At 42.1% G+C, this 18935-nt stretch overlaps 1 protein-coding gene across 1 annotated transcript in view; it reads left to right on the top strand.

Annotated features, from left to right (window-relative positions):
* Nucleotides 1-13334, top strand: part of LONP2 (lon peptidase 2, peroxisomal) — a 796271-nt gene extending 782937 nt beyond the window's left edge. Inside the window, exon 15 of the mRNA XM_078670264.1 lies at nt 12301-13334. Within this exon, the coding sequence (XP_078526390.1) occupies nt 12301-12522 (222 nt within the window). The 3' untranslated portion in view covers nt 12523-13334. The remainder of the gene's footprint in view (nt 1-12300) is intronic.
* The last annotated feature ends 5601 nt before the right edge of the window (nt 13335-18935 follow it).

The following is an 18935-nucleotide window of genomic DNA, read 5'->3' on the forward strand; positions in this document are numbered from 1 at the left end:
ATTCTCATCATTTGGGAAGGCAACCAGGAGACCCTAGACAACTTCCTCCTATGGATCAACAGCCGTGACAACTACCTTAAATTCACGAGTACCAGCAGTCCTTCTGAACTGGCCTTTCTGGATCTGAATATTAAAGCTGACCAGAATGGTTTAACAACTACAACCTTTTACAAACCTACATCGAGGAATTCCCTCCTCAGGTTCGATAGCTTTCATCCCAAACCCCTAAGGGAAAACCTCCCTTATGGACAGTTCCTGCGCCTCAGACGCAACTGCAGTCAAATCCAGGATTTCAGAGAACAATCAACTGCCCTCATCCATAAATTGGAGGACAGGGGGTATCCTTCCAGAATCATAAAAACCACCTGCAAAAGGGCGAGGAATCAGAATAGAGAGGCACTACTTGAGACCATTCCTAGACCACCTGCAGAACCCTCTCTCACCTGTGTAACAACATACAACACTGCATCAAATCAGGTCTCCAATATAATCAACAGAAACTGGAGGATCATCAATTCAGGCAGCAGAAACTGGGAAAAACCGAGGTTTGCCTACAAAAGAGCAAAAAACCTAAAAGACTCACTAGTCCACACAAGACCCAGAACCAACGCCACTCCAAAAGACAATACAATCCTCAACACATGGGGCTTACCAAAACTCACAGGACACCAACCATGCAATAACTGCAGTGTATGCCATCTAACATCACCGTCCAAAACCCTGGACCTGGAACCAGGCAAAACATGGACACAACGGCAGTTCACAAACTGCAACTCCTCAAATTTGGTATACTTAATAACCTGCAGGTGTGGACTACGATATGTAGGGATGACCACCCGCAAGGTCAGAACCAGAATGACAGAACACAGGAGTACCATCCGGTGTGGCAAAAACATAAGCAAATTAACAGATCATTTTCTGTCCCACAACCATACTCCCAATGACTTCACATGGACTGTCATAGAACAGTTTGACACTACGGAAAACAACGACAGACACCTTCTACAGAAAGAGCAACGCTGGATATACAGATTGTCCACTCACATTACGGGCCTGAATGACTCTATACCGTGGAACTCCTTAACAATCTGAACTAAGTATTCCGCCCTAATGATGTTCCTACCTTCTCATTTCTCTAACCCAGTCAATGTTCCCTATTGTTGTGCTTACTAATCTGAGTTTTTAATACCCCATTGTGTCTCCTCGTGACACTCAACTCAATTTATTAACTTTCCCTGAATGAGGAAATCACTCTCGGCACTGTTTGTCAAAATTCGGCAATGCCCCACCTTCCCGCGCATAGACACGCGCTATCTAGTGATGTTTTTCCAACATCACAACCCCCATCTCTCTTTCGCGCATGCGCGCGTCTGCAGGCGTGTCTTGCACTACAACGCGCAGGCGCGAGAACCACTATACCGTTGGGCATGCCCCCGGGGCAATGACATAGCGTTTCTACGCGGCTGCAACCCTCCCTCTATTTCCACCTTTACACAGGTGAAAAAGATAAACGGGGCTATTTAAACACGATCTGGCAGGCTCTCCTTTCGCATTTCGGGCACCGCAGAAGGACGATAGGTCCAAGGAGGAACCAGACCGGCAATCCCGTGAGTAAATCGACTACGCACTACAGCAACTACTGGGGTAAGCTGTTGATATCTTTTCCCTACAGGTCGGATACAATTCATCACTGTCACAACCTTCTTTCAGGGTCTCTTTCTCTGTCAGGTGACCCAAGGAAGCTTTGTACAGCAAATAGCCTGTGTGAGGATAATGTTTTTTTATTTACTTACCTGATCCTCACCATGCAAAATTCCGCTGTCCTAGCTCACCACTGCAATCGGTTTCTAGATAAAACCCACGCAGGTCTTGTCACTGACACGACCACACCCTAGCCAAAACATAGTTCGATCACTCACCTTACAAGTCGGCTGAATGATGCATAACTTGCCATATAATGCTAACATGACTCTACCTTGTACGTCTGTCTATGTCCCCTATATGTTGTGTGTAGCAAAGCGAGAGGGAATCCCCCTCTTACCCATATAGCACCTTAGAGAGTGCTACACTTAGCCAAATACAACACAACCACTATAATTTAGTTTATTTATTTAAATTGCACTTTATTCACATACTCACTTGGTCCTGAGGAAAGCCTGTTTCAAATTAAAAAAGGCCAGGCTGAAACATGTAGACCACACAGGACGCTGGAGGTCATAATCCATACTCCAATACGTCCGTCTGCCTTTTAAATAACCAACAGGGGCCCAGTAAATTAAAGTATCTCATTACCCTCGGGTACTGGGACCCACTGTATGGTCTTTTAATTCCCACCTTCTCACTCACTACACTGCACACTCAGCAAATATACCAGCTCCGCAGTAAACTGGCGCTGAAGCACACCCGGGACACATTCGGTGTCACTATGGTGGGCCCGATGATGAAGCATGCCACCAACTAGGTTGGTGGGTGAGGGCTTCTTGAACAAACCAACTGGTTTGCCGGCATACGTACTTCATTGAGTCCCCCTCTTCCCCTCTAAACTTAGCTAGAATAGTAATTTATCCTGTCCTATAATATTTAGGGAACTTATTTGCCTCTCTTTCGAGTTTCAAGGGAGGCTTAGAAATACAGGCACTTTCAGGAGGCGTCAGCCCCGTGCGTGAGGTGCATCATCAGAGCTGTGTGAATAATAACTGCGTCAGCCCCGTGCGTGAGGTGCATCATCAGAGCTGTGTGAATAATAACAGCTGTGAGCCCGTGCGTGAGGTGCATCATCAGAGCTGTGTGAATAATAAAAGCTGTGAGCCTGTGCCTGAGGTGCATCATCAGAGCTGTGTGAATAATAACAGCAGTGAGCCCGTGCCTGAGGTGCATCATCAGAGCTGTGTGAATAATAACTGCGAAAGCCACGTGCGTGAGGTGCATCATCAGAGCTCTGTGAGTAATAACAGCTGTGAGCCCGTGCGTGAGGTGCATCATCAGAGCTGTGTGAATAATAACAGCTGTGAGCCCCGTGCCTGAGGTGCATCATCAGAGCTGTGTGAATAATAACTGTGTTAGCCCCGTGCCTGAGGGGCATCATCAGAGCTGTGTGAATAATAACAGCTGTGAACCCCGTGCGTGACGTGCATCATCAGAGCTGTGTGAATAATAACTGTCAGCCCCGTGCCTGAGGTGCATCATCAGAGCTGTGTGAATAATAACAGCTGTGAGCCCCGTGCTGAGGGGCATCATCAGAGCTGTGTGGATAATAACTGCGTCAGACCCGTGCCTGAGGTGCATCATAAGAGCTGTGTGAATAATAACAGGTGTGAGCCCCATGCCTGAGGTGCATCATCAGAGCTGTGTGAATAACAACTGCCGGCAGCCCCGTGCTGAGGTGCATCATCAGTGCTGTGTGAATATTAACTGCGTCAGCCCAGTGCTGATAGTAGGCACATACATGTTGGTTCCTTTTGGTGGTGGCTGATCTACTCCGTACACCTAAGATGTAGGTCTGAGGTCTAATTTCCTTGGGATAAGTAGACAATGCTGGTTTTGCAAGGATACTATTATATTATATTTATATGTATATTTACTTTTAGATTTATATGTGCAACGTATGGTCCTGATGATGGTCCTATGGATTATGTAAACCAACGGGGACCGAAACGTCGACGCTTGACATCTTTTTGCTTATGGATGTATCATCATTTGAATTTCTATTGATTGTATCATGAAAAGTAATTTCCAGAACATGGCATCGGTTTTCTCCATGTTATTAGCAAAAGTTGTCATATACTACTGTTAATTGATTTTGCAAATGTAGTAGTATTTTCTGTTGCCATATTGAACATTGGGTGTGAGAAAAAGAAAAATTATTCAAAAACATTATTTATAACAGAATAATAAAGAACAGTTTAATTCTGTTTCTTCCTTGCTTCTGTTAAACATTTGATCGCTTAGGTGACTAACTAATAATTTAAACATTAATGGTGTAATAATTCCTACAGGGACATTTTGTATTTTGTTATTTAATATACCCAGTCCCTTTGGGAATATTGGGTGTCTCTGTTTTGTATAACATTGTTAGCGCAGACGATTGTCTGCAAGGGCCCCTTTTTTAACGAAAGTGGTTGTTGTATATAGGTATCAGTCTACTTTGTTTGTTAATTGGATGTGGTTGTATTCATCTTTACTTATATTTTTGTGTTCTCATATGTACATATTTTTGTGTAGTGTCTGTTACTGTTAAAAATCTACCTATGTCTGAGAAAGAAACCCTCACTTATACGGACGACTATATAGCAAAGATAGCAGATGGTCCCTCATTGTTGGGGCCACAAAACACCGGCAATAGTCTTAATATCCAACAGTCAGCCGCACATAATACCTTAGAACGACTGCATAAGAAACTCATTAGGACAGAGTTACATGCAAAATTTCTGACAGATTGTCTGAGTAACAACATTATACCGATCGGACTACAAGTCCGTAATATTCCAGCAATATTTGTAGAGGACGAAGATTACAAAGTAGGTTTCAGTTTTGTCTCTAACGAATGCTCTAGGAGCTGGATGGTCCTGAGCATTGAGACAGCACTCAAACATATTGACAAACTTAAGCTGGAGATTGCAGAGCTAGAGAAACATATCCGGGAAGATACTACAGCCACGGATATTGATGAGTTTTTGAAAAAGCTAGACACCATAATTATTGATTTTCAAAGAAACAACATCCTAAAAAAGACTGAGAAATTACAAAAAGATTTGAAAAACTACTGTAGGGAACGTACATATCCCTATTTAAAGAAAGATTTTTTTCAGGCTACTGGTAATCAGACAAACTGGGCTCCTAAGCATACAACTTTCTCTGAGACCGGTTCCTCAAGTTCTGATGAGAGTGTAAATCGGGGTGGCAACTCCAATTACAGAGGAGGTAGAGGACATATTTCGCCCTCTTCTTTTTTAGGCAGGGGCCAACAGCAACAGAGAGGGCGGGCTCGGAACACCAGGAGAGGTTGGTACAGGAACCAATACACCCCGGGGTTCCGACAGACACGGAACAGTTATTACGAGTGTTAATTTCGGACCAACATATAGGTATGGATAATAATCAGAATTTAACAATTGTTCCCATCTTTAATCTTTCCTCTCATATGTGAAGCTCTAAGGAGATGGAGGTATTGAGTCACGGACTGTCCTTTGTTCCCACCAATACGAATGATCCTTTTATGACATGTGTAGAGATCTATAATTTCTTTAGAACGATACGTCTGAAGTATTTTTTTGCAAATACCCAAATAGCTCATGTGACTAACATCAGTGGTTTGAAATGTCCTTCAACCTTTTTTCCACCGACAAATATGATGCCAAAAGATCTTATCACTTTCGAAAATGTAGTGATGAATGAAATCCAACAAATGTTTCAAGACAAAAAATATGTCAAATAAAATTTTTCGAAAGAAGCAAAATTGGTTCTACAAACCCTTGCTAATAGAGATGATCATATAGTGAAACCCGCTGATAAGGGGGGTGGGATCATTGTACAAAATAAAACAGACTATGATAGTGAGGTGTTACGTCAACTAAACAATCCAACACATTACCAAAAATTGAGAGGGGACCCTACTATGAGAATACGGAGAGAGATTCGATCACTAACAACTGTAGGTGTAGAGGGGTTGTGGTTAAGCAAAACAGAGTTTACCTATATGAATAAAAATGACTATTCCATTCCGGCGTTTTACACGCTTCCAAAAATTCATAAGGATAGCCAAAGCCCGCCCGGTAGACCTATTATGGCAGGGTGCCAGTCTATACTCCAACCGTTAGCTGAATACGTAGACTACTTTCGAAAACCATTCGTCCCTCTGACTAGAGCATACACTCAAGATAGTAGAGATGTGATTGTGAAACTCGAAGGCCAACCATTTGATCCAGTTAGTGACATTTTGGTCACGATGGATATCAATAGCTTATATACAAGCTTTTCGCAAGAGGATGCTCTCTCAATAATAAGTGACATTCTGGAAACACGGATACGTCCACACCAGGTCCCCACGGAGTTTATAGTCCAATGTGCTAGGATTGCCCTAAATGAGAATTATTTTATCTTTGGAGCAGACTTCTATGGCCAACTCAAAGGAGTGGCCATGGGCGCCATTTTTGCGCCAGATGTAGCAAACCTTTATGTGGAAGCCTTCGAGGAAAGGGTGATATACAACAATAACCCCTACCTCGACAATTTACGCCACTATCTCCGATACATTGATGACGTTTGTCTAGTTTGGAATGGTACAGAAGAAGCACTACAAAGCTTTCATGAGTGGCTGAACCAACAGGATAGCAATTTACAATTCACATTAGAAAGTGACAGATCCTCCATTAACTTTCTAGATCTGTCCATTTACAATGACCACAACACTTTAGCTATGAGTCTTTACACCAAACCGACATCAAGGAATACCCTTTTGAAATATGATAGCCACCATCTGCGTAATTTACGCGATAACCTCCCTTTTGGGCAGTTTTTGCGCCTTCGGCGCAATTGCACCAAGAAGAATAATTATTTTCGCGAGGCTAAAATCCTACAATCTAAATTGGTGATGCGGTCATATCCCTGTAGATTGGTGAAACGCGCTTGGTATTACAATCGTGAAGCGCTATTGACAAAAAAAGAGGAGACTGATGTGACTGAGTTTGGCACCAAGCCCCTCACATGTGTCACTACGTTTGGTTCTGAGTCACATCAGATTAGGACTATTATTAATAACAATTGGCATTTGATCAGGAAAGTAGAACCTCATTTGACGCAACCTCGGTTTGCATTCAAAAGAGGTAGAAACTTAAGAGATTTCTTGGTTGGTGAAAGCCTATAAGGAGCCAGCGTCCAGCACGATACAATCACAGTGGGGTTTGCCACCAGTTACGGGTCATTACCCATGTGGTAACTGTGCGGCGTGTGCGACCACCAAGTCAATGAAAAGCTGTAAGGTGAATGAAAAATAAATTAAACTGTTCCATCATTCAAATTGTAACACTAAAAATGTTATTTATTGTATACAATGCCCTTGCATGTTGTCATATATAGGCAAGACCAAACAGGAAGTTAAAAAACGGGAATTACAGCATCAGTCCCCTATAAGGTGTAATGTTACAACTGCTCCTTTGGTAGAACATTATCAGCAGAAATTACATTTGCCTAATGAAATGCAATGGTTTGTAATTGATGTCATCAAGAGTAACAAACGTTACCATGGATCTGGATGTGTAACACTGTTGATAAAGGCTTGAATTCCTTGATTGAGTGGCATACTGTGGCCACCTTAGGATTTGGCAACTTTAGATTTTCGGCTTTCCTTGTGATTGTCTGTGATGAAAATTTATAGCGTGGCTATATTGTAATATTTTCCCATAGAGTAAGGTAGTCATTGAGGTTTGAGTGAGTGGCTTTTATATAGACCTTTGGTAGCGGGGACCCGTTCCAAGATGGCCGCCTAGATGACGAAGATACTGTTCACGGCATTTTATGACAACCATGTCCTGTGTTGAATTGTCCACCTTTGGTACGCTAATAGTATCTGTTATGACCGGCTGTTTGAGGGCAGTTTTCACTCGTAGAGGGCTCTCATTAACTTTACTAGCTTTAACAAGATGGCGCTATTTTTCATACGCATGACGCCATGACGCCTTCAGCGTATATACACGGAAGTGGCGGCATTCATTTCTCGAACGCGGCATTCGAGTGGGCAGTAACGGCGGTGCTCCCCCTACGTTATTAAGTAAGTGACATTGCTGGTCCTTAACCCCAAGTTGAATAACGAGGCTTTGGTCTTCTACGAGTGTACTTGTATAGAGTGCGTTGAGCCGGGCACTGATGGAAGTTTTTTGATTTATAGGTAACGTGCAAAGCTCCTCTCTTTGGGTGGCGTTCGGATTTCGACGTTTAGGACGATATAGGTGAAGATATTGCGACTTCATCTGTGAGTGCAGATTCTTAAGTGATTTACGCTGTTTAAATGCATTACATTTTTTGATAATTTAGAATGGGACAGCATGTCGTTGACATAGTGCTGTTGTTGGCTTCTTTTATTAGACAACAGGATATTGGAGTTTCAAATCTTAGGACTTCCGGCTGGACGTCTTTGGTAAGATTTTGTTAACTTAAAATCACAGATTTTAAGGCAGTAGGCACATGAGTGTTGGCTTCTTCTTCTTTTTGGTGGTGGTTGATCTATTTAATACACTGAGGGTATAGGTCACAGTTTTAATCTTAATTGTTTTGATAGTAGGCACATAAATGTTGGTTCCTTTTGGTGGTGGTTGATCTACTCCTTACACCTAGGATGTAGGTCTGAGGTCTAATTTCCTTGGGATAAGTAGACGATACTGGTTTTGCAAGGATACTATTATATTATATTTATATGTATATTTAATTTTAGATTTATATGTGCAACATATGGTCCTGATGATGGTCCTATGGATTATGTAAACCAACGGGGACCGAAACGTCAACGCTTGAGATCTTTTTGCTTATGGATGTATCTATTCTATTTCTATTGATTGTATCATGAAAAGTAATTTCCAGAACATGGCATCGGTTTTCTCCATGTTATTAGCAAAAGTTGTCATATACTACAGTTAATTGATTTTGCAAATGTAGTAGTATTTTCTGTTGCCATATTGTACATTGGGTGTGAGAAAAAGAAAAATTATTCAAAAACATTATTTATAACAGAATAATAAAGAACAGTTTAATTCTGTTTCTTCCTTGCTTCTGTTAAACATTTGATCGCTTAGGTGACTAACTAATAATTTAAACATTAATGGTGTAATAATTCCTACAGGGACATTTTGTATTTTGTTATTTGAGATGCATCATCAAAGCTGTGTGAATAATAACTGTGTCAGCCCCGTGCTCAGGTGCATCATCAGAGCTGTGTGAATAATAACAGCTGTGTGCCCGTGCCTGAGGTGCATCATCAGAGCTGTGTGAATAATAACCGCGTCAGCCCCGTGCGTGAGGTGCATCATCAGAGCTGTGTGAATAATAATTGTCAGCCCCGTGCATGAGGTGCATCATCAGAGCTGTGTGAATAATAATTGTCAGCCCCGTGCATGAGGTGCATCATCAGAGCTAAGTGAATAATAACAGCTGTGAGCAACAGCATACTCTTGCACACACTCTCACTGCTCACCAATTCAAAGTTTGCTAAAACGTTTATGCAACGCATTGTCATAAAATATGCCAATAACTCCAACTTTAATGCTGCGAGACCTATTGCATTGTAAATGCTTGTCCTTTCAAAAGCGTACCCTATAGGCCTCTGCATTTATGCCTAAATGATCTAAGATTATGTTCTTGATATCGTTGTATGGGGTGTCTCCTCCTGCGTTAGCGACTTGATAGGCGGCCTGCGCCTCGCCTGTTAACAAGGGCGCCTGAAAAAACAACCACCTATCCATAGGACACCCACATGCACTTGCAACTCTCTCAATATTTAAGAGGAATGCGTCGGAGTCCTCACCGGGTATATATTTTTTAAGCGATATTCCGGAGGGGTGAGGCGTGGCACCACGAGGAGGGATTACAGGATGGCCCTCAGTAAACAGCTTTTGCAGTCCTTCTGTTTAGGCCGCCATTGTATCCTTAAAGGTGTCATGGTCAGCCTGGGCTGACGTCATTTGACGTTCTACTGCCCATTCCAATTTTTCTTGGCCCTTCACCAAATGTTGTATCAGGGACTCCATCTTTGATATGCACATGGGCTGACTTATGCCCACATTCTCCACCAGTGTTAGCGGGTCTGGATGGAAGGACACAACACTTCGATGTGTTAGGTAGGGCTTTATTTTATTTTGGAAAGATCGTCTACTGTGTCTTTCTCTAGAGGCCAGGATGTTGGTATAGGCGACTTTCTTCTTTTCTTATGGAGTCTTCTGAATGTCCCGCTCTTCTTTGCCTCTCGTCTTCCTCCTCCTTTAAGATGTGGCTCGGATGAAGGAGAGAGAGAAGCAGTCAGTGTCGGGTTCTGCTACGTGCTCTAGGGAAGGGGAAGTGAGGGGACACCTTCCAGCGAGTTTCAGTAGTGCTATACAGGCTAGTGGGTGTGAGTGAAGGGGAGGGGGCCGTGCAACACTCAGGGCTCCGATCAGTCCGTGTGCCCTATATGTCCGGTGCTTCCTGCCTCCCTACCCAGCCCAGGAACCTTTTGCATACCTGGTTTAGCCACGTTCCTCCTGGAGCGTGGCGAGATGTAGCGTGGTCTCGGCTTTCCCTCAGCGCTGCCGACTGCTTCTTGTTCTCCGAGTCTCACTGGATGCTCTGTACTCCTTCCCCTTGATCTTCGGCTGGCGTCTTGTTCTCTCCGCGTTCCTCGCTTGGCTTCCGCACGTCGGTGAAGGGATACACCTCTTTCAGGAGATCATCCGCTTTAGTTGGAGCTGACGGTGATGCGTCACACCTGGAGGAGGGACTGGCGTCTGTTGCTTCCCAGTTAAAGGGACAGTAACCGAGGTCTCCCGGGCTCTCTTCCTCCTCGTAGGATATTCGTCCTGCTGTTTGGGAAAATAAGGTGAAGAATCACGTGGAGTCTCCCACCAGTCCACAGTCTTTTGTCTCTCCTCCCCTGTACCCTCGGCTCTGCGACAGGTAGACTAAGGTTTGGGCCCATGGACTGGTTAACTTCAAAGAGGCCTACCCAATCACAAGCAGATGAAGCTAACCGGCACACCTGCATCCTTCTCCCCTCCCCGGTCCTGCCAGCCTGACATCTTCCACAGAGGGCCTCTTGACATCACAGTGTCAAATCCTGCTGGAGTGTCAAGACCTGATTGACTGGTTTGCTGGTTTTTTTTTAATGGCATTTGTGGTGCACGTAAAAGGAGGGAAGCAGAATGTCAAAACAAGATGGGTTTATCCACTGTCAAGTTGCTGAAAGCTCAGCTTTGTTCCACCAGACATCTGTCTCTTTGTTGGGGGTACAGGGACTGTCTAAACTGGATTTTAGTGCTAAATGTAAGAGGACACCAGAATTATAACACTCCCCACACACACCGTATGTGCCCAAGTTGTGGGTGGCCAAAGTTTGGCCATCTTGAAAATTCCCAAAATTGGTTGGGTTATTCCCGGGAACCTTTTCTCTATTGGTTAGGGCATCTCCAGGGGTCATAACCCCCCACTGGCTTGTGCCAGACTTCAATGTGATATCTTTAGGCATGCACTTCAGAACACTTCTGAACCTGAGGAAGAGCAGTAGAAAAATTAACCTGCTTTCTGCAACCTGAGAAGGACCTGCCCTCTGCCTTGAGCCCAAGACAAAAAAGAGCACTCCAAGTGTCTAAAGCTGACCTTCTTTTCAAGCTACAGGGATACAACAAGCTCCAAGAGGTCTTTCCTGCAACTGCCCAGCTCATCAGGGGCAACTCGATTGGACTTTGTCTGCCATCCTGTAAGTCTATAAGTGCCTCCCTTGAGGTCCTCTGGTTGCTTTAGAAGTGTACTCCATTGGTGAATTGGGACTTAAAGCACTGAAGTCAGAAGGCAAGCTCTTTGACCAGGATGAATCTGGTTAGTGTATCCGACTTGTGCACTGTTGCAGTCAGAGTCAAATTGCGCCTACGTCCTGTTCTACTGGGAGCATTGACTATCATTTCCAAATTGTGCTTTTTGGTTCTATTTGTACTTAAAATTAAAAAGAAATTCATGCCCTCTGTTACCCTTATTGGATGTTAGTCATTTTGGTGTTATTTTGTTTATTACATTTTACTTTACTTTTCAAATTCGTTTTGAGATTTTAATTGGTTTGCAATTCAACCTTATTACTGTTTTAGTACTGCACAAATACTTTATACATTACCGCTAAGTTAAGCCTGTCTGCTCTGTGCCATAGCTATGAGGGGGTTGAGCACAGGTTAATTTAGAGACGTTAGTGGTTCACCCTGATAGAGATAGTGATTATTACTTGAGGTGGGTACTTACTCTCCCTGAGCCAATAGCCCAATTTCTTACACTACTATTCCTTTCCATATCCTAGCAGTTATCCCTGCATGACATCATAAAGCTCTTTACCTCGTTAGTGCTGTATCCCTGCGAGGCTGAGGCCTCCCTTTTGCCAACAAGGGGAAGCAGGTGTAGAAGCAATGATCTGTGATGGGAGGCTTCTTTTTTATGGTTTTTAGAGAGCATTGCCACAGACGTAGGTTATACCTTAGGTATTATTCTAGCCAGACCTATAAAGGAATGCATTATTTTACAATATAATTTGGTTAATATGAATACCTTACTAATTCTTTCAAATTGTTTTCAATATTGTAGGTCGGTGGAATAAAGGATAAAGCACTGGCAGCTCACAGAGCAGGATTGAAGAGCATTATAATTCCTAAAAGAAATGAAAATGATTTAGAGGAGATTCCTGTAAATGTGAGAGGCGAGCTGAACTTTGTGATGGCAAGCTCCCTGGATGAAGTTCTAAATGCTGCTTTTGATGGTGGATTTCCTGTAAAGACTAGGCCAGACCTCTTGAATAGTAAACTGTAAGCAGGAGCCTGAAATGTAAAAACCACTGCAAATTAAGGTGATTCACTTACATTAGAAAATTCTTAAAATCAGATATTCAGAGCGCCTTGTTCTCGCTTATTTAAATGAAGGGACAAGTAGGGCTGGACAATTTTTTTTTTTAATTCACAGTGAGCGGGTGTTCAACATTGTGCAAATCCACTTGTTTTCAGTTGTTTCACAACTGCTTCCCGCAGATTAAAACAGAAGGCCCCACAATGAGGAATACAAGGAATGAGGAATATTTGTGCAATCTAGCAATGGTAATTCCATTACGTTAATTACACTACTAGTCCCCCGATAGTGCTTGATACTGTATGCAGAGCTTGCCTGCTAGAGTGCTAGGTGGATCTTATTGGCAGGTGCCAGACATAGGCTTCACTGCTGGGATATGTGCTTTTGGGAGCACTGTCATGGACCCCGGCATTGCAGTCTCCTAAATTAAATTCTAACTAAACTGTATTGCCTATTCCTTGATAGTGCCCCTAAAAGCAAGTGTTTTGGGCTTGTTTTTTCCCCACATGCGGAGCAACCCTAAGTCTGCTCACCAGGTGGAAAAATACAGACTAAATCTGCCTGCTTAGAAATTCTCCTGGTAATTTTGCTCAAATGTGGTGACGTCTTGTTCTCTCATTTTAGATGATTCCTGCTGATACATTAATGTACATGGCTTCAGGATTGCTAATTGGAAACATTGGTTTGGTGATACACATAACTATCCCATTGTTAAGCAAAAACAGAATAAAATATTGGAACTGTGAATTACATTAAAAAATAAAAGAAAAGATAATCAACCCCTCCTTTTTGATCTAATGAGTAGACAGTAGTAATACCTGCTGTATGTCAAATTTGGTGTTAAATATCATCTCAACTGCCCAGGCTGCAGCCCAACCAGCCAGCAAATGCCACTTTTGTGCACATTTGAGTACATTTAGTCCACATTATTATTCTCTTTATCTCTAGACCTTAGCTTCAACATGTCTGTGAGCAACTCAGTGAGAACATGCAGAACAAACACCAATATACTAACAGAGCATTTTGTTTCAATCAAGGATGTAGTCTTGTAGGTTACAAAAGGAGTAGGTTTATTAGGTTCAGATCAGGTTACAGGTAAATCAGGTAAAGCCCCACCGGGAGAAGCATCCTGCTGCTCAGCCTTTCTCAATCCAACTGTCAACTCATCCAAGCACAAACACTCTCAGCATTCCAACCATTCAATGACCTCACTCACTGGCTGAACGGCTGGGAACAATCAAGACTGTGGAGAGAATGCATAAGATAGCAAGAGGCCACAACACATCTCCCCCCATGAAACAACAAGAAATTCAGCAGGATGAAGGACGGCAAAACACCCTCCCACAAAACATCCAACAAAACTAAATACCACTCAACCGAAGCAAACAGAAGAGGTCAAACAACACTTTCTGCAATAACTTCAATTCTCCAATGGGATGTAAGATGGCAAAGTACACAGGCAATTACTACGTCCCACAAATTCACAATGCAAGAGTGCATACAGCCCAAAAACTGAACACAACTACCCGTTCCCTTCACAACAATACACTCTTAACAGGATAGCCCGTTACCCTCCATAACACAGCACTGAAACAGAAACAGGGGTTCTTCCTCACTTTACTCCATTAGGGTGTAAACACGTAACCTCATCACCATACGCCTAAACAGAACCAGGGTTTCACCTACCCTCTACTGCATAGGGATGTAACAATGTACCCATCCTCGTCGGCTCTATTACAATCAAGGATGTAGTTTTGTTTGTTACAAAAGAAGTTGGTTTATTAGGTTCAGATCAGGTTTCAGGTAATGCCTCACCAGGAGCAGCATCCTGCTGCTCAGCCCTTCTCAATCTAACTGTCCTCTCATCCAAGCACAAACACTCTCAACATTCCAACCATTCAATGACCTCACTCACTGGCTGAGCAGCAGGTAACATCAAGACTGTGGGGAGAATGCTTAAGATAGCAAGAGGCCACAACACATTTTTGTTCAAACATGATGGGTCATAAAGGCAATGGAAATTGAATCTAAATTACTTTAAGGAAGATGCTGCACGCAACAAACACATACATTCACATAGAACCTTGAATAAACACTCTGTGTGTCCTTTTGGGAACACTTTGGAACAGTAAATGCTCTGCATGGCCTTGCCCTCTGTTATTTAAGTACTGCAAACATCCATGAGGATCAAAGTTACCCATTTATATAAAGAAAAGACTACCAATCACTGAGTCTTAAATACAAATTGACAACATTGGATGTCACAATGCTTTACGTATTTATTATTCATGAATTCAGAGTCAGAGACTGCAAATATTGCTTAAAAGTAAGGGCAGTAGCACTGCTGTAGAATAAAACAAAGATAATAAACATGTAGTGGACATGCCTGTGGAGTAACAACTTTGATTTTAAATATACAGGTTAATAGCAATAAAAATGGGTGCTGCGATGGAAACATCTTTTGCTCCAACAAAGGCTCATTCAATGATGGGCTAGTGAATTTGTAATAGCGAAATTGTAGTAGATAATTGTTTGAGTGAATGTAATGAAATCTAAATGCAATATTAATCTCTCACATTAAATTAGGGAATACTCCATAACCTTGGCTGTCACAGTTCGTATCACAGTTAATCAGGACACCTACAAACTTCATTTAATTTATCCTAGATTACCATTGTATGATAAAGACAGCTAACATCTTATTACTTGCCAGCAGTGAACATCCTACATCCTTGATTTGTACTATCAGAAATGTTTCAAATGCAACACATCTGTTCTATAGAAAGTTGTGTACAAGCATCTAAGAACAGCTCACAACATTTTAGAGAAAGAGACCTCCCCCAAAAATGTAATCACTACTACATTCAAGATAGCAAAGGAGAGAAACCATGATGGAGGTTTGAACACAGGTCTGACAACATGGGTGTCATCAGAGTCAGAGATGACTATTACGATGATCATGAAATATAGCATATACAGTCTGGTAGAAATAGACACATTCTGAGAAGGCATCGGACAAACCTGATGAATGGAGAAGACGCAAGAGAGGCAATATTAAAAGATCTTCTGTAAAAGAGTGATTTTGAGAACAAATACATCAGTAATCAAATCAGGTAGTATACAGAGGCTGCCACAGATGTCTGATCTACAACAAGTAGTTTGAGACTACACAGCAGTAGGAAGCACCAATCTATGAAAAGTCATGTAAATGATTGCCTGTATGGAAAACACCTGGTGGGATGCACCACATCTAAACTGAGAAATAATTCTGTAACATACTCTGACAATAACCACCAAGGAGTTAGTTACAAAGTAGCTGAATATTTTTATGGAGCTCATTGAAGTAACCAAAAAGATTCTATCAAAAAAGTGAATAGGTGATGGTTTTTATAATTTTTAATTTTTAACTATTTCAGAAGTGGTACTAGGCTCTCTCTTAAGCATGGAAAGATGGGAGCACAATGTGCTTGTTAAAATACCCCTCACACACTAAAAAACCGTTAGTGTCATGCTTCATCATAGGGGTCTTCCCACCCCTATAACGGGACGGGGCGTGCTACGACCAGACGGACTACGCGGGAGCACTTAAATTGTGACAGAGGCTATGTGTGGGTGCATGGGTATCAGTGAAAGTGTAGGGACCTAACACTAGTGAGTGTGAAAAAAGATACAAAATTCCCTGGCTTAGTAGAAAAACATAATTTTATTAACTTCTCTAGCTGGGAACGTTAAGAAGGGGTTGTGTGGTAGAGCATTAGCTGCTACCTAGTCGACATGTTTCGTAAGCAGTCCCCTACTGCTTACTCATCAGGACCAAATAGCGATCCCTACTTGTAAATACTCAGTTCTATGAAGTTGTGCCTACTGTCCTACAAACAAATCAGCAAAAATAAGCTGGCTGTTTGGGCTTCGGGGCATGAGTTGGCCCAGGTGAAGCAAAAAAATAATGCAATAGGTATGAAAAAATGACCAATGTGGTCTCTGTAGGAGAAAAGGGAAGAGAGAAACCAACATAAATGCGTAAATAAGCATTATAATCTGAATGAGAATACAGACAGAAAATTGTATACCACACTAGGGGAGAAACCGCCTTATATATCTGAAAGCGATTGTATTCCTACATGAGGATCAACAGATAGGTGTTTTACGTCTCTCGACATCAGCTATCTGTCGCTAAAGACGTATAGTGGCCTCACACTATGGGTTCCACTATCATCTCATCACACACACCGACAATCATGACTCCATGCATTTCCAACGAACTAGCACTTAAAAGGGAAAAGGGGGGGACCCTCCTTCGCAATATTTTTGGGAAACGGTAAGCGTTTCGATCAACTCAAAACCTTTGTCAGAGAAATCAATACATACTTATCTCAATAATTGTCATAGCCCCATGAGTTAGCAGGCGAGGGGTATTCTGCGCAGTTTACTGTGAAGAACAAAACCTCGTGTTAATTATTCAAACATCAGCGAGATTTTTGTTTGCTTGTTATGCCCCTATGACCCGTTTTTTAAGACTCGAGGTCAGAGTCTGTTACTCACATGTCTGCCAGAAAAAGAAATCATTGTTCCTACCCCCGTGCTTCTCCGAGGATTGCCGGGCTCAAGTGTCCGTTTGTTATTAAAAGCCCTGCATATCCGCATTGTCATCTGTACGGGTGCCGCCTACTGCGTAACGCTGGAGCGCTAACTTTCCAACATGGCCGCCCATTTTCGGCGCGGTCAGAGTGCAAAAGCGGAAGTCTTTCCGCGATGTCTATTGTCATTGTTTAGAATTTGTTCAAGGATTAGTAAACTATACACTCGTTAGATTCGGTTGGAAACGCAATTGCATTTACATTTAATCCATTATTTGTGGGGTCACAAAATATTGTTTATACTGATGCAAATAATTTTGTCCTATTATTAAATTGTAATCGTTATTTGCAAAAGGAATCTCCAAGTGGCGGCCTCCACCATCTGATGCCAAAAGCTGAAAAGGGGAGAAGCAAAACGGGAGTAATATCCGTGAAAGATGATAATCTGAGACTGAACAGGCAAAGGTGCCATTACAACTGGCTCCAGGGTATGTCGTCGTTCAGCCCATTCTTGTGTGACTGAATGCGGAACACCCACCTCTGTTCCTTTTCCAACAGAAATCTTTCATTACTGACCAGTTCTATTACAGTCCATGTGATTTCCTCCGGTTTGTGATTCTTTTCAAGGAAATGGTTCGTGAGCTTGGTACTTGATTTCCTGCATTTTATAGTGCTCTTGTGTTCACCTATCCTGACCTTCACTGCCCTGCTTGTCATCCCCACATATTCAAGTTGACAGGGACAGGTGATCAGATATATGACATTCGCACTATTACAGTTACTGAAACATCTCTGTTCCCAGACGGTGCCATTGTTAAAAGTTATTTTTTTGCTTTTCTTCGTCAGACCACAGACCCTGCACCCTCCACATGGATAGTGACCTTGAACGAAATTGGTGTCTCTTTAAGTGCTCCCGCGTAGTCCGTCTGGTCGTAGCACGCCCCGTCCCGTTATAGGGGCGGGAAGACCCCTATGATGAAGCATGACACTAACGGTTTTTTAGTGTGTGAGGGGTATTTTAACAAGCACATTGTGCTCCCATCTTTCCATGCTTAAGAGAGAGCCTAGTACCACTTCTGAAATAGTTAAAAATTATAAAAACCATCACCTATTCACTTTTTTGATAGAATCTTTTTGGTTATACAAGTCCTGCTCTGGAGGGTGATTCTGTCAGTACCTCTACGCTTCTCTTTTTGGTTTGGGCTCATTGAAGTAATGCAGATTGTTAAACTTATGTGACATTGACATGATAAAGAAAAATAAAAGATGTGGTAAATGAGTTGCGATTAATAAGAAGATAAGTAAGATTAATTGTAGAGGTGAATTTAGTGGTGCCCAATAACCTGAGTAAGGATGACAGCTAAAATGAAGCCAAATAAAGAAAAATGTGTAAAAGTAAATTGTCAGCCATCCAAAAACATAAGGTTAATTCACAAAAATATGAGCTGATGTACTCTTGAATTGAGCCCACTGGCAAATATTGCATATTTACAAATAAAATATAACAACCTAGAAAGTGCCATGAGACATAAAGATATGAAATGCAGCTTTGTGAATTGATGCCTCATAAAAGTGAGACCAAATGCTTATGCCATCTTTTAAAGAACTTTTACAACAAGAATACAAGTTATGACCCTTCTGTCAGGACTGTTATTTTTTAATCAAACGTATACAGTAACCATAATGATCATAAATTGGAATGTTAATAATCCAAAGCAGCAGTTATTACCCCGGGTTCCACAACCCTTCTGGGGTCTGTGATACCTATTCAGCGAGTCTGCAAATTTTTAGAAAATCAAATCA

This window comes from Lissotriton helveticus, chromosome 12, assembly GCF_964261635.1.
Source record: "Lissotriton helveticus chromosome 12, aLisHel1.1, whole genome shotgun sequence".
NCBI lineage: Eukaryota > Metazoa > Chordata > Amphibia > Caudata > Salamandridae > Lissotriton > Lissotriton helveticus.